Source organism: Macadamia integrifolia, chromosome 4 (genome assembly GCF_013358625.1).
Source record: "Macadamia integrifolia cultivar HAES 741 chromosome 4, SCU_Mint_v3, whole genome shotgun sequence".
Lineage (NCBI taxonomy): Eukaryota > Viridiplantae > Streptophyta > Magnoliopsida > Proteales > Proteaceae > Macadamia > Macadamia integrifolia.
In genome coordinates, this window is record NC_056560.1 from 37,045,751 (window position 1) to 37,061,206 (window position 15,456).

Sequence of the window (15,456 nt, forward strand, 5' to 3'; positions counted from 1 at the left end):
GCCTCCTGTCCTTCATCTACTTCCCCTCCCTACCTATCAACTGAGGTTTCGCATACATAGACATGAAAGCCATCACTCGCCTTCTTGTCAATAGAATTCAGCTAGTGATCCTCAGGTTGATGATTTTCAGTTACAGTTACAGTTCCAGACTTCCAGTAAGTTTCATATACATATCAGCCCCACACAATCAAAGATGAAAGGCTCATTCTGTATATACTCTGTTTCATTGAATTCCTACATGGGGTTTGTGATACTCTTGTGGAGCGGTTGTACTGTTGACCCTCTGAAGTGTATTAGAAAAAGAATATCAAAAGGGAAAAATGAAGTTATAAAAACCACTCTTGCCTTTTATGAGAAGGCTTTTATTACTTTAGTTGTTTCTGTTTTCATTGATTCACAGGATAACCTGTTTTTCTGAAGTCATCATAACAGTCTAGCCACACACTCGGAAACAGAGAAATAAATGATTTTTATGAATAACATATTATCAAAAGAAAGAATGCTTGAGATACAACAACCACAATCTTATATAAAGTCCCTAAAACATAATCTAGGACAAAGAGAGATTCTCTTCTGACCAGGTGGTTTGATTCTCAGAGAGATTCTCTTCTGACCAGGTGGTTTGATTCTCAAATACCTTTACTCTTCCAAATTTCATTGATTATGAACCAATTGATAGGGTTTCTTGTATTTCTCTCTTTCCCCCTACATCCACATTTCTATTTCTCCAAGAATTTTCTAAATATTTTTTTCCTTTGAATTATTTAGTTCACCCCCTTGGCAATTTACCAACCAAACATTCCAAATATCCCCAACATTTTGAGTAAGAGGACAATTATCAAACAAATAAAACTTACAGTAAAATTAACAAATAATCATAACTCAGACCAATCTGTTCCAATAACAATCTTAACCTGGAGATTACCCAATTACAGAGCTAACACTAGTGGAAAGAAATGTAACAAAAACTGAGTAACAAATAAAGGTGGAGAAGCTAACATGGGTGTCACCTTTATAATTAATGCCTTCGGCTGAAAAATTGAGTTTTGGTTCTACTGACCCATGTCAGGCCCAGAACCAATAGCTCCTGTTTCCCAGGAGGGAGAGAGGACCTTTAGATTTTGCATGGGAGAAATTTCTAGTGTACCCATTGGTTGCTCTAAAGCACTGTATGCAGCTTCCGAAATGGAACAAGCAGCTAAAGAACCAACAGGTTGACCACCAAATCCATCAAAAGCGTAGGTTTGCTTACCAAAGAGAATTGAACAAGATGATTTCCATAAGCACTTCTCACTAAAGCAAGGACGAGATCGAACAAGTAAAACATAAGCTTTCTTGTTACCAAGTAAAGAAAACATTCTAATGGGTCCAGGCCATCAAGAAAAGAATTTTCAACCACAGCACAGGGAACTTTAGATTCGTTTTGTACAGAAGTTTCATAAGCCTTCTGTTTTTATGCTAGAAAATCAGATGGTATTAAAAGGAGTAAAATGAAAACAAGTACAAGTAATTAACGACTGGGCATCCCCAGACAAATACAACCACAAATGAAAATGGAACCCCCACCTTCGGCATTGCCATCAGCATGGACCCATTGACATCATCTTTGAAATCAAAACCTTGATCTAGAGGTAGCATCAAGAGCAAGCTCTTCAGAAATGTGCGAAGGGAAAGCGGATTCCACATATAACAAGAAATCCTGTTGGGGTATTTGAAAGGTAATGGAACTGAAGGATGTTGCAAACCAAGGCATACGCTTTGCTGAACAAGTTTCAAGAGATTACCCTTGCTTCCATCCTTTACCATGTCCAACAGTGAATTGCCTTTACTGGAATACTGATAGAATAGGTTTTGAATGTCATGAAAAACTTCTCCAAAAGTACCAGCTAAAACTTGATTCAATAAACTAGATTTCTGGTTCAAGTGACTTTTGTGCTCCATATTGAGAAACTTTGCATAATGGTTTTCTTCACCAAGCTTGAGAAAGAACTCCAAGGCAGGATCCACCATGGATTGTTTGACTTGACAGATCTGCTCTGCTTGTAAAGCACACTCTCTATCAATTATAATTTGCCGGGCGTAGCAGACAAATACATGCTTAATCCCCTCATTGACATCCACTCACAAAGAGCTTCCTGAGAAGTGAACAGTAAATTAAGAGTTTCACTTCTGAAAATTTTATCAAGACCAGAGAAAATGTAGCCATCTGTATCTTGTTACCAAGCAGATTCATCCAAGGAAGATGAAAGTTCTCCTGCTCTGATTCGCACACCACTTGAATAACTGCTTACCAATCCAAATATGATAAAGGGGTGAAGGTACTTCGAGAATAGCAGGACATGACATTCCATCCTGCTGCATTTCAATCTGGTTCACAAAAACTCCCTTATCCTTGAGAATAGCAGAACATGACATATCCAAAAATTGCTGCATTTCAATATTGTACATAACGACACCCTTATCCAGGACTACATGAGCAGCAGTAAAACTATCATGACGACCATTTTGTCTATTAACTAGCTGCCACTCTAAAGAGACAAGCTCTCTTAACTCATGAACCAAGTACATCTGATTGCACTCACTTGTTTTGGTAAGAACGAAGCATTCACTTCACATTCTAGTCGTCTCATCCTGGCTTCTTAAGATAATGTATAAGCTGGAAACCTTATTGGAATCATCGCTTTCTCCATCATAGTTTTCCCTGTGACAATGTGACATTATCCAAGCATAACCAAAATCATTTTTCCTTTACAAGTTTATACCTAACACATTGCACCCTCTTCTCAGTTCTTGGTGGCACATCATTTACAGAGACGCCGGACTCCATAAACCCCAGCTTGAGCCTTGTCATCGACTCCAGGTCAATGTCTTTCAACTAAATAAAAAACCTGCCAAAAAGGGGGAAAAACTTGAACAAGTTAGCAGATGGTTAAAATAAGCGTTAGGTGTTTGCAATGCCATGAGGAACAGGCATAACTTATTCACGAAAATGGAAATGTAGTCAAATAGAGATTCAGTTGCAGAGTTATGGATCTAAAGATAAGAGAACTCTGAAGTGAACAAAAGATGGATGTGAAAGATCAATCCAAGAATCAGTGCCTTCTCTCTGTCCAACTCGGATGCAAGGATATTTTATGAAGCTGACTTTTGATGGGTCAAATAGCTGTCTCACAGCTTCCCATGCATTTGCCCAGAAACCCAATAACTCCACAACAAACATGTGAAGGAGAACCACTAATTGAACAACATCAACAGCTAAACCAAACACTTTTAAGCGAATCAATGTGTAGTAAACAGCTCACGCCTTCCCTGATCTCTAGAGAAATAAACACCTATAGAAGAAACTTCTACTTCCTATTTATAACCTCTTCTTGCTTCAAGGCCACACATACGCAATAGGAAGAGCCAATAGATTTTATATCAATCCCTATACCCTATAATTCACAGGAGGAACCACTGAAAGTACAACACATATGGGGAGTGCCTGTAATTAATTACCGAGACACTTCATCAAAAACATCCTCTTTAATAGCATCAATATCCTTGTGTACTGATACAAGTAATTACTCTTTATCCATTGTACGTAGATATCCAAACTTCATTTCTTTTGGGATAAAATAGAGGGGAAAAAACTTGGACACAATGCTAGGATGCCCGGCATTCCTTTGGAAATGACCCCCTTGCCCTCCTGTGTCCATCCCTGTGATTGGTGCATGCGGCTATCTTGCTGAAAGCTGGTAGCATGCCCAACACTCACCCAAAATAGATATAAACTTGAATCACCATTTCTTCCATTTTGTTTTTTACCACCACAATCAATCAGATATTACCAAAATAGTAAGAGAGTTCCCCAATCCCAATATTCATAATATAGAAGTTACATCCTGAATACATAATAGAAGAAAGTAAGAATGACAAGCAAAAATACAAAAAAACAACTACATACCTGTATTGCTGATAGCGCTCTTTGGTTCTGACAAAACCAATCTGGTAAATCATTGATTCGATGGTGGCTTTCCCCCAGAACTTGTATATGTTCTTGCGGCTCATATTGTGCAATTGTCCACAGGTTCCATTTCATGGGTTGGTCTTCTTTCTGCATATGCTTGCATATTAGATCCCAGTAATCCACAAGATGTAATTGACTGTGATTTTTATTTTGTTTAGGGATGTTGTATCAAATGTATTTAATAAAATGAGTTTCAAAATATCTTGCCTACCTTTTTGAGTTTTGGTTTTCCCTCCCACACTATTTTGTACTTTAATTACATAGGATTTGCTTTTGGGCAATGCACTTTTTGTGTGGAATGTTTAGTCCCACATTGGAAGTGGAAAATGGCCGAGATAGGTATATAGATAGCTATAGTAATTACAAGGGAAAGTGATTTTTAAGGGAAGCATCTCTCCTACCATGTGCTTGGGTGGGTTCAGGGAAAATTTTCGCACGCACACTCTCACATCGAGCTGTGGTGAATGTAGCCTAGTTGGGCCGGTTTAATGTATATAGAAACTTCTACATTCATAAGAGAGTGCATTGTTAGCACTCGGATTGGTATCTTTTAATTCAATCCATTGGAACTAAAAGTCACACATACACCATGTGGTACTTTGAAGGGACACTTACATCTTAGCCCTTGGACTGGAATCTTTTTATCCAATCCTTAGGAACTAGTGGACACTGGAATCTTTTAATCCAATACAACACAATATTTGCAATCCTTGGATAGACCACTTGTTGCTGTGCACCATTATCTGTGCCCTAGTACATGCCCAAAAATATCAAGAACATTTTGAATATGAAAATATCTACCAATTACATACATCTATGTGATTGTGCAATTGTTTAAGGGTTAATCTGTTCATAACCAAACCAGTTTCACTCTTTGATAATTTTTTCATCTCATCATTTCCTCTTTTCCTTCTCCATCTCCATCTTTGACTCCTCTGTGACCCCCACTCTTCCCTCCCACATCTTCATCTCCCTCCCCTGTAACACACCACCCTCCCGTCCCCCCTACAACTCCCTACCCACCCTCACCACCAGCCCCTTCCCCGCTGCTCTACTTCTCAACCCAGCCACCTGTCCCCTACAACTCCCCCATTTTATTTCTAGATGGCTGAGGAGTGAATTTGAACAATAAGAATATAAAATAGAGAGAGAGAGAGAGAGAGAGAGAGAGAGAGAGAGAGAGCTTACCGAGTGTAACATCTTAATCTTCCACGACTACAGTAACGTCAACAGAAAAAAGTAACACTCTTATGCAACAACAGTATATGAGATGTAGCTTCTTAACATCAACATCTCATTGTCGAACCTAAACTTCAAATAGGAAGGGGAAGAGAGATGCAACGGGAGTGGAGAGCACTATGAATGGGCATGTCTGAGAGTGTGGATTTGAAGGAGAGAGAGTAGGTTGCTTTTCAAAGTATTTATGAATTTCTTTTTCAAACAATTACGACATTGCCATTTTTTGGAAACAAAAAGTGGTAAAAATTGCCATATATTGACTGTTCACCCAGTAGTGATGGAGGGTTTTTTTTTTATTTATTTATTTGATTTTTTATAAATAAAACGTTAACTCTTTATTAAAAAAAGAAAATGGAAAAAGAAAAAAGAAAAAAAAAAACTTCAATTGCATTTTGGGAATTTTCAAAGCAATTATGATGTTATTAAAATTCAAAGTAGTTACGACATTTTTAATGCTACAATTGTCACTCAATAACTTAAAAAAAAAAAAAAAAAAAAAAGGATTGAGCTAAAGCAAGGCGAAGAATATTTTTTATTAACACCAAGGTTTAAGATCTTGCTCTCGGCCCCCCCATCTCGCTAATTCAAAAGAGAGAGATCTGACGAGATCCCGAAATCATGTACTTTTTCCCCGATCGAATCGATGGTTGGTCTCAATGGCCATATGGTCTTTGTAGCCCCTAAAGCTTGATATTTACTCTATTTTAGGCATTCTAAACACAATGGAAACATCAATTTTTTAAAAATCAAATCTAAAATGTTACTTTGATTTTGTACCATATGTAAGTAGTCTCCAACTCTCTTTGGACAATCCACATCAACATAATCATAAGAATTTAAAGACATCATAGATAATTAATTAATTGTTTAACAATTAACATTGATGACTGATGAGTCACATTCACATACATTGAAAATTTGAAATGACATAAGATAAGCCACATAACAACATAAGGTCACTGTTTATGCATCATTTATTTAAATGGAAAAAAAAAATATATATATATATATATAATTTAAAAACAGAAAAATATATTTTCCTCCATTAATCCATAGATCAGTGTTATATGCATCACATATAAAAAAAAAAATCAATGTAGACCAAAAAATATTGATGATGTTTCCATGAAAAAATGGGTTTGAGAAGATTTCTAGTGTGCCCATTGGTTGATCTAAAGCACTGTGTGCAGCTTCTGAAATGGAACAAGCAGCCAAAGAACCAACAGGTTGACCATGAAATCCATCAAAAGCGTAGGTTTGCTCACCAAAGAGAATTGAACAAGCTGATTCCCAGAAGCACTTCTCAATGTTCCATCATAAGCAAGGAGGAGATCGAACATGTAAAACATAAGCTTTCTTGTCAAAGTACATAGGAGATTAGCATTCTCACCAAAAGAATGATCTCGACATGCTACCAAGTAAACAAAACATTCTAATGGGTCCAGGCCACCAAGAAAAGCTGATTCCCAGAAGCACTTCTCAATGTTCCATCATAAGCAAGGAGGAGATCAAACATGTAAAACATAAGCTTTCTTGTCAAAGTACCTAGGAGATCAGCATTCTCACCAAAAGAATGATCTCGACATGCTACCAAGTAAACAAAACATAATGATCTCGACATGCAACCAAGTAAACAAAACATTCTAATGGGTCCAGGCCACCAAGAAAAGAATTTTTAACCATAGCAAAGGGAACTTTAGATTCATCTTGTACAGAAGTTAACTTTAGATTCATTATCTACAGAAGTTCCATAAGCTTTTTCCTTTTTGCTAAAAGATCAGATTGTATTAAAAAGGAGTAAAATGAAAATAGGTACAAGTAATGCAAGTAATTAATGACTGGGCATCCCAAGGCAAATACAACCACAAATGAAAATGGAACCCCCACCTTCGGCATTGCCATCAGCATGGACCCATTGATGCGATCTTTGAAATCTAAACCTTGATCTAGAGGTAGCATTAAGAGCAAGCTCTTCAGAAAAGTGCGAAGGGAAAGCTGATTCCGCATATAACAAGAAATCCTGTTGGGGAATTTGAAAGGAAATGGAACTGAAGGACGCTGCAAACCAAGGCATACGCTTTGCTGAGCAAGTTTCAAGAGATTACCCTTGTTTCCAGCCTTTACCATGTCCAACAGTGAATTGCCTTAACAGGAATACTGATAGATTAGGTTTTGAATGTCATGAAAACTTCTCCAAAAGTACCAACTAAAACAGCATTCAAGAAAATAGATTTCTGGTTCAAGTGACATTTGTGCTCCATGTTGAGAAACATTGCATAATGGTTTCTTCACCAAGCTTGAGAAAGTACTCCAAGGCAGGATCCACCATCGATTGTTCGACTTGACAGATCTGCTCTGCTTCTTGTAGAGCACACTTTGTCTCTATCAATCATATATTTTTTTCTCCGGGAGTAGGAATAAGAACAAAAGTAAAAATCAGACAAAGACATGCTAAATCCTCTCATTGATATCCACTTACAAAGAGCTTCCTAAGCAGTGAACAGTAAATCAAGAGTTTCACTTCTGAAAATTTAACAAGACTAGAGAAAATATTGCCATCTGTATCTCATTACCACGCAGATTCATCCAAGGAAGATAAAAGTTCTCCTGCTCTGATTTGGACACCACTTGATGGGAAATCAAAATCAAAGCCCTCAAGGAGGAGCATGCTGAATAACTGCTTCTCAATCCAAATACGAGAGAGGGGTGAAGGTACTTTGAGAATAGCAGGACATGACATTCCAACCTGCTGCATTTCAATCTGGTTCACAAAAAACACCCTCATCCTTGAGAATAGCAGAACATGACATATCCAAAACACTGCATTTCAATATATTAAAACTATCATGACCTAGTGACAGCAAGTTTCGACCATTTTGTCCATCAACTAGCTGCCACTTTAAAGAGACAAGCTCTCTTAACTCATGAACCAAGTACATCGGATTGCACTCACTTGTTTTAGTAAGAACGAGGCATTCACTTTACATTCTAGTTGTCTCATCCTGACTGACTTAACATAATGTATAAGCTGAAATACCTAATCACAATCACCGCTTTCTCCATTATGGTTTTACCGGTGACAATGTGACATTATCCAAGCACAACCAAAATCGTTTTTCCTTTACAAGTCTCAACCAAACACACTAAACCAGCTTGAGCCTTGTAAACAAGTCCAGTAGAGTCCTTGTTTCATCAACTCCAGGTCAATGTCCTTCAACAAATAAAAAACCTGCCAAAAAGGGGGAAAAATTCACAAGAAGTTAAACATATGGAAATTATGTTGTAAAAGGGGCGATAACACAAGCATTATGTGTTTGCAATGTCATGAGGAACATGCATAAATTATGTGAAATCGATAGGAGTTTATATCTGAAATCGATAGGAGTTTTTTTACCTTTTCTGACTTCAGCAATCTCCTGTGATTTATTACATTCTAATGGGTTATGTGAAGCTTATTCCAATTCTGGATAGTCTCTATTTGGTCACCTACTGATCTGATCTGATCTGAGAATACCTACCCACTGACATTGATAGCTTACTGGTTTATCCAATCTGGTCCTTCTTCTATTCTGATCAATTGTGCTATTGTTAGGCAATCCTTGGTTGCTCTTCTGATTAAAAAATCCTGCAGCTGAAGGCTTGGTAGTTTATCTATTCTAGTCTACATTAGGATTCTCAATTTAGTGTTGATGCATAATACATGTTATATATAGCTTTTTTTAACTTTTTTTTTTTTTATGCAAAAGTGTATAAGAAAGTGTTTCCTACCCATTTATGTGCGTATTTTTTACGTATCTCCGATACGATACGATACCCTCCGATATGTATCTTAATTTTGGCCGACCGATACGGCGACGGATTCCGATACTTTAATCCTTTCCCTCCCTACCCTAGTTTCACCTACACCTTGCCCTCCCAGCCATGCCACTACATCTACAACCAATTTTAACCCCATCCAGCCGTTTATCCACTCCCCCTTCGTCAATTTCTCTCTTTAGACCATTCTATGAGGCCTTACCCTATCCCCCGCCCAATTTGTCGCTCCCCACCACTGTCCAACCCCCATACGCAGACTTGGTACCCCCAAAGGTAGAGCCTGAGCAGGAAGGTGTTGTAGTGGCAGGCACTTGTGAAACCAGATAGGGAGACCACCATGATGGGAGATACTGATGATAATAAGGGGCCACTGTAGGAACCTCAAACAGTTGATGGTGTTGGCCTTGCTGTTAAAACAAACGCCATTTCACATCAAATTTATTGTCTCCAGAAATCTCTCAAATTAATAATGCATTGTAGAAGGACAATCAGTAGCCATTTCCACACGCACACCCCACGCACCACAAGTTACAATCATGTCGCAGCATCAAATAACTAAAAGATAAAAGGAACGAAAGAACAAACAGTGCAATTAAAAAGAAACAGAGACCTGACCAGTATAACTGCTTCGACACAAGTCGTCAAACTGTTCGCTGCGTAGCTGAACAAGAAAACCATTAGATTCAGAACACAGGAAATAGTCTTTTAAACAATCAAGAAATCATTTCCTATTCGAAGTCAGAACTAAGACAAAAAGAGGCTTACTTAGTTTCGTACACGACCTCCGCTAAGGTTTCATCTTTGTTTGGAATGGATTCTTTGGATCCAAAGTAGTAACCACCCCTCCTCACCCTCCTCCTCGACCTCCATTTCCACCATCCCCACCATTACACCTCGTCTCCCACTATCCCTCACCACTCCCCGTAGTCCACCTAGCCCTCCCTTCCCTGTCATTATCTTTGCTCCACCCCTTTTAAATCAAGTGGCGAAGGGTGGGTTTCATATAAAGCTCCTTTCAGTGGCAATGGTGGTCGCACAGAGGGTTTCAATGGAAAAACAGAGGAATCGAGAAAGAAAATTAGTTGAAAAACTTGAATAACAGACTAAGCTCACTACCTGAAGAACAATCGATTCCCTCTCTCCTTCATTGATGAATCGATCTGATTCGGTCATAGCTACAATCGAGCATCAGCAAGGTAGTTGGGTAACTCGTCCGTTTTTTCATGGGTTTTCCGGGATTGAGTTTTGGGTGAGGCGAGGATGGCTATAGAAATAGGAGGGGATTACGATGGGTGGGGCGGGTTTGCAGGGAGCATTCTGGGGTGAGATAGGGCTGCACATGGAGTTGAGGAAGAAAAAGAGGGAGGTGGGACGGGGATGTTAGGAGGGAACAGAGTGGTGGAGGGACTAGGGAGTGGCCGAGGTGTTGCCGATGAAGTGGGAGTTCAAGGGGCGTAGATGGGAAGTGGGAGAATTGTTAGAAGGGTAAAATTGAAACTTACTCTAGGGTAGGATTAACCGAATTCTTACAGGGTAAAATTGAGGATCCGGGTAAGTCCTTGCCATCATCGACGTAAATGCCAGGGTGAGGTGCAGGGTTTTGGAAGGGCAAATGTATGCAGTCTTCTCCTCTACTTCGCAATAAATACTGTTTTCAAGTTTTGAGTATATGACCAATATATTAAAATATTACAACTTAACCATTGACCAATTAATCTTTTTCACATGCTAACTGGTTCACATCACCTCACTTCCCCTTTTCTAAGTTCCATTATTTTTCCCACAATTTTCACTCCACTATATATTGTTTCTTTATCAAATCCAATTTTTTATTCGACCTTCTTCACCCCAGTTTTTGACTGCCCATTCAACCTTTGTTATTAGCCAAGAAAAAAAATAATAGGAGCAAGAAGAAGGAGAAGAAGAAAGAATTTGGGGGGGAGAGCACATAATCATTACATTATGGGTATCTTGCATTGAATTTCAGTGAGATTTACATATGAAAAGGGATGAAAAAGTGTCAGGTCTAGCAAACGACAGCAGAATCAATGGAAATTCTCTGATTACCTATAGAATATATGAACAGTCCAACCCATTTCATATTTACAAGAAAGAAATAATAGAATCTAAGAAAGGCATCAATGTAAGCTAAAAAGTTTAAAATAATAGCAGAAACCAATTATAGAAGTTAGAAGCTGTTGTAGGTCCCTATTTCAGGATCTTGAAGAACTATTAATGCTTGAGAAGGCTGAAGAATGGTTTATCAGAAACTGGTATGAACTTGACAACCCAACCAATAGGCCAAGATAATGCTGCAATTCCAATAGATGCACACCATTGCCCCCAATTCAATCTCTCTGTGTTTGCAAACTTTTTCAGGAACTCCACCATCACCACTTGAAGAATAAGTGTCATTCCCACAATCCCCAGAAACAATCGGTTCTTATGTATCCCCTCAAATATGTTCTTCTTCTCCAACTTCCTTGCATTGAACTCATTGAAGACTTGGCAGAGGACAAAGGTATTGAAAATGAGGGTGTCCTTGATCTTCTCTTCTACACCAAAGATGGCCATTCCCTTGAACTGCAGAATCAGCAAGATTGTTACTTGATATAAGGCTTGAGCAATGAGGTTCCTCCACATGACCTTGGTTATAAGAGCTGCAGTTCGACCAACCGGCGGCTTCTCTAAGAGCTCCTTGGTGGGCTGCTCGGTGGCTAGGGCCAAAGCTCCCAATGTGTCCATGATCAGATTCACCCACAGTAACTGGACTGCTGTTAATGGGACTTTACCAGAGGAAACTGCAGCAACAAAGTTGATCACAAGGGCAGCAACATTCACTGTGAGCTGAAACTGGATGAACTTTTGAATGTTGTTGTAGACACACCTACCCCACTTCAGAACTGTGACAACTGAATTGAAGTTATCATCTAAGATGACAATGTCTGAGCTCTCCTTTGCCACTTCGGTGCCTTGAATTCCCATTGAAAGCCCGATGTCTGCTTCTTTTAGTGCTGGTGCATCATTAGTGCCATCACCAGTGACGGCAACAACATGGCCTTTCTCTTTCAAGCACTGTACCATCAGAAGTTTGTCAAAGGGGGAAGATCTTGCCATAACCCGGATCGTATCAACCTTCTGCTTCCTCTCTTCTGGAGAGAAGTTTCGAAATTTGACACCTTCCACCACTGCATTGTTCAAATCTTCTTCACCTTTTAGTATTCCACATTCAATGGCTATAGCTCTTGCAGTGAAAACATTGTCACCAGTGATCATTTTAATGTTGACACCAGCTTCTCTGCAAGTTTCCACAGCCTTACTTACCTCAGATCGACATGGGTCTTTCAAACCCACTAGGCCTAACAAGATCAGTCCATCTTCTTCAAGCTTTTGGGTGGCATTTCCATTTTCTTCTTCTGAGAGCTGTTTGTAGGCAAAAGCAATGCATCGAAGGCTCTTAGCTGCCATACCTTTAATAATTTGCTCAAATTTCATCCTTTTTTCTTCATTCATGGGCTTTGCAGTCCCTGATATGCCATAGTAGCTAGAACAGAGAGCTAGTATAATCTCAGCAGCTCCCTTCCAATGCACGAAAATTGCCTTCTCACCATTCTTTCTCATCAAAACTCCACTTCTCTTCTTCTCTGAATTGAAGGCTTCAACATGGAGAACTGTGCAACTCTGCTTCACTTCCTCGACATCCATACCCAAATCCAACACAGCCCACGAGAGAATGGCTTTCTCAGTTGGGCTACCAGAAAACTCGGGCACAGCTCCTGAGTTAGGCTTATAAACACTGCCAGTTGTGTTCAAACTAACTCCCTCTTGCAGCAATTGAAGGACATTGGGTTCTATCACCTCGAAAGCCCCATCAGTAACTGCTTCTTCGCCAACCCAAAACTCAGTGACCTTCATCTGGTTCAATGTGAGGGTACCAGTTTTATCTGTACATATGGTAGTGACTGAACCCATAGTCTCACACGCTGAAAGTTTGCGAACCAGAGCATGATCAGCCATCATTTTCTTCATAGAGTAAGCGAGAGTGAGAGTGACAGCCAATGGCAAGCCTTCTGGGATGGCCACCACTACAATTGTTACAGCAGCAGAGACAATACCCACTACAGCATTCATCACATCATCAAATCCAGTCCCCCTTCCAATGAACTCGCGATTCCCCTTTTCATCTTTTGTGTTGCCAGTGAAGTAACGAACTAGCATCACAACAAGAACAATGAAAGCAACAGTTAAACCAACCTTACCTATATAAGAAGTGAGCTTATTGAGGCGAACTTGTAATGGGGTCTGCTCCTCTGTTTCACTGCTTATTGAATTCATCATCTCTCCCCAAGTTGTGTCAATGCCAACAGAAGTGACAAGCATTCTGCCATACCCATCAGCAACCTTGGCTCCAGAGATCATGAAAGGGTTCTGGTCACCATTGATGTCCACATGGTCACTTTCCCCTGTCATGCTGGACTCGTCCACCTTCAAGGAATGACCATCTAAGAACAATCCGTCCGCTGGAATCTGATCACCTATCTTCAAAACAACAATGTCTCCAACGACGATTTCAAAGATGGAGATCTGTTGCCGCCGTCCATCTCTGATAACATCAACTCTAATGTCGTTGCTTTTTTCAGAGAGCTTTTCAAACTGTTTCGATTGCTTGAAATTACTAATTGCAGAGACAAAAATAACAAGAAAGACAGCAAGAAATATGCTCCCACCATCATACCACCCATCTTTAGGTCCATCTTCTTTGATGCCAAATCCAAGAGAGAGAGCACCACATACCAGAAGAATAAGAATTGTGGTATCCTTGAATCCTTCCAAGATGAAATGTGAGAACCCTTTCGCAGGCGGCTTTCGATAAGTATTAGACCCAAATACATTGCTTCGGCGAGTAACATCTTCGGTGCTACCATGGATTCCATCCTTGAAATCAACATTGAGAGCAGCAGCAACTCCATCAACTCCTCCAAACTGATCAAGAAGTCGTAAATTCTTCTCCTTCACGACGGCAAACAGGGTTTCGTGGTCAACATTGGAGAAAGGTACCATGGAATTGGCATAGGAGTAGTCATGATCATTAATGTCAAGAGCAGTGTAAGAAGGGGAATGGGAGAGAAGGGTGAGAAACTGAGTGTTCTTATTGATAAGAAGAGAAAGGAGAGCTCGGGTGGAGTAGATGGCTTTGAAAGCCAAGCGCCATCTCTTTTGAGGCTTAGTGAGGGTGGCTACCTCAAGGAAGAAGTTAGCGGCGAAGTCATAATGTGAAGCATAAGCAGAACCAGAAGAACTAGACATAGCCATGATTGAAAATCAAAGGAGAATACAGTAAAAGAGAGTATGAGAGATTGAAGCTTATGAACAACAAGGTTTACGTGGGAGTTATTATACATTGATACAAGCTTGGTGGGTAGTTTCCAGGAAAGAGCACCGAAGCTTCAACTTTGCTTCCTCTTTAAAACCGTTTCAGAGATACTTATTCACAAAGATTGAGAGCACCGGGCATGCATCCCAAAAGAATGAGACCTCTCCATCGTGCCTGTGTGCCTAGCGTGTATTCGACAGTTAAGAAGTATTAGGGTGTGCGTCCGAATTTCACTCTCATATTCCGGGTTGTTTCATTTTCATCAGCTTTACTTCAAAGCAACGTTTGGTATTTTAGTAACGTAAGAGTGATTTTTGGTAGCATATCTCTTTTCATGATGGCGAACGTAATTTCATTCCATAATCCATACTCGATGGGGAACGATCTCTTTAACTGTCAAACGCGGTTCCTTCTTCTGCACCATTACAAGTTCCCTTTCCCACTAGTTTCTCAATAAAGATTTGCAGTTTAGATTCACAGTGAGTCATCCGCTATTGGTTCGGTTTGGTTCTTATCAATTAATCGTTTCGGTTTGATTTGAGTTGATCCAGTTCTAGATATGAAAGTAGGTAGAAATCAGAACCGAATTGCTTATGGAATGGTTCAAATATCTCAAATAGAAACTAATTAATAAATATTCTCGTTAACATGGAATGTGAGGATTAATCAATTTTTTAATCGGTTTAATATGTATAATCGGTTCAATAATATATCGATTCTAATCAATTTAATCGATTCTAAACAAGCTAAATTGATTTTATTTTAAAATTAAAACCAAATCAATTAATATAATGGATTGTTCAATTTTGATAAACAATTTATGACTTGCAATAGACACCTTAACCCCTCGTTACCCTTGTTACTGACACGAGGAAAAGGAATCAGTTGATCATATTTTGCTTTGTTGCTCTTTTGCACGCTTGGTTTGGTTTGGCAGTAGCCTTTCATACTTGCCCCCATCAGATCATATCCCATTGCTCCATGAATGGCTAGGAAGCTGGGATGCTCTATTCCGATC

At 39.4% G+C, this 15,456-nt stretch overlaps 1 protein-coding gene and 2 long non-coding RNA genes across 6 annotated transcripts; all 3 read right to left on the bottom strand.

Moving 5' to 3' along the window:
* Positions 1-1,319: 1,319 nt before the first annotated feature.
* On the bottom strand, positions 1,320-4,483 carry LOC122077329. The gene is made up of 2 exons (XR_006139765.1): positions 3,947-4,483; positions 1,320-2,888 (listed from the first exon to the last, which is right to left on the bottom strand). It is a non-coding gene; the product is annotated as an uncharacterized LOC122077329 (long non-coding RNA).
* A 2,437-nt stretch (positions 4,484-6,920) lies between these two features.
* Positions 6,921-10,685, bottom strand: LOC122075751. Of its 4 annotated transcripts, none has more exons than XR_006139341.1 (4): positions 10,181-10,685; positions 9,830-10,034; positions 8,202-9,725; positions 6,921-8,009 (listed from the first exon to the last, which is right to left on the bottom strand). It is a non-coding gene; the product is annotated as an uncharacterized LOC122075751 (long non-coding RNA). The 4 variants fall into 4 exon arrangements; XR_006139339.1 differs by having other exon boundaries at positions 8,202-8,477; positions 9,680-9,725; positions 9,830-10,685; XR_006139340.1 differs by having other exon boundaries at positions 8,202-8,477; positions 9,675-9,725; positions 9,830-10,685.
* A 328-nt stretch (positions 10,686-11,013) lies between these two features.
* Positions 11,014-14,623, bottom strand: LOC122075590 (calcium-transporting ATPase 12, plasma membrane-type-like). Its single transcript, XM_042640663.1, has one exon. It carries the CDS (start codon positions 14,375-14,377, stop codon positions 11,297-11,299), a length of 3,081 nt encoding a protein of 1,026 aa, XP_042496597.1. The 5' UTR covers positions 14,378-14,623; the 3' UTR covers positions 11,014-11,296.
* Between the last annotated feature and the right edge of the window lie 833 nt (positions 14,624-15,456).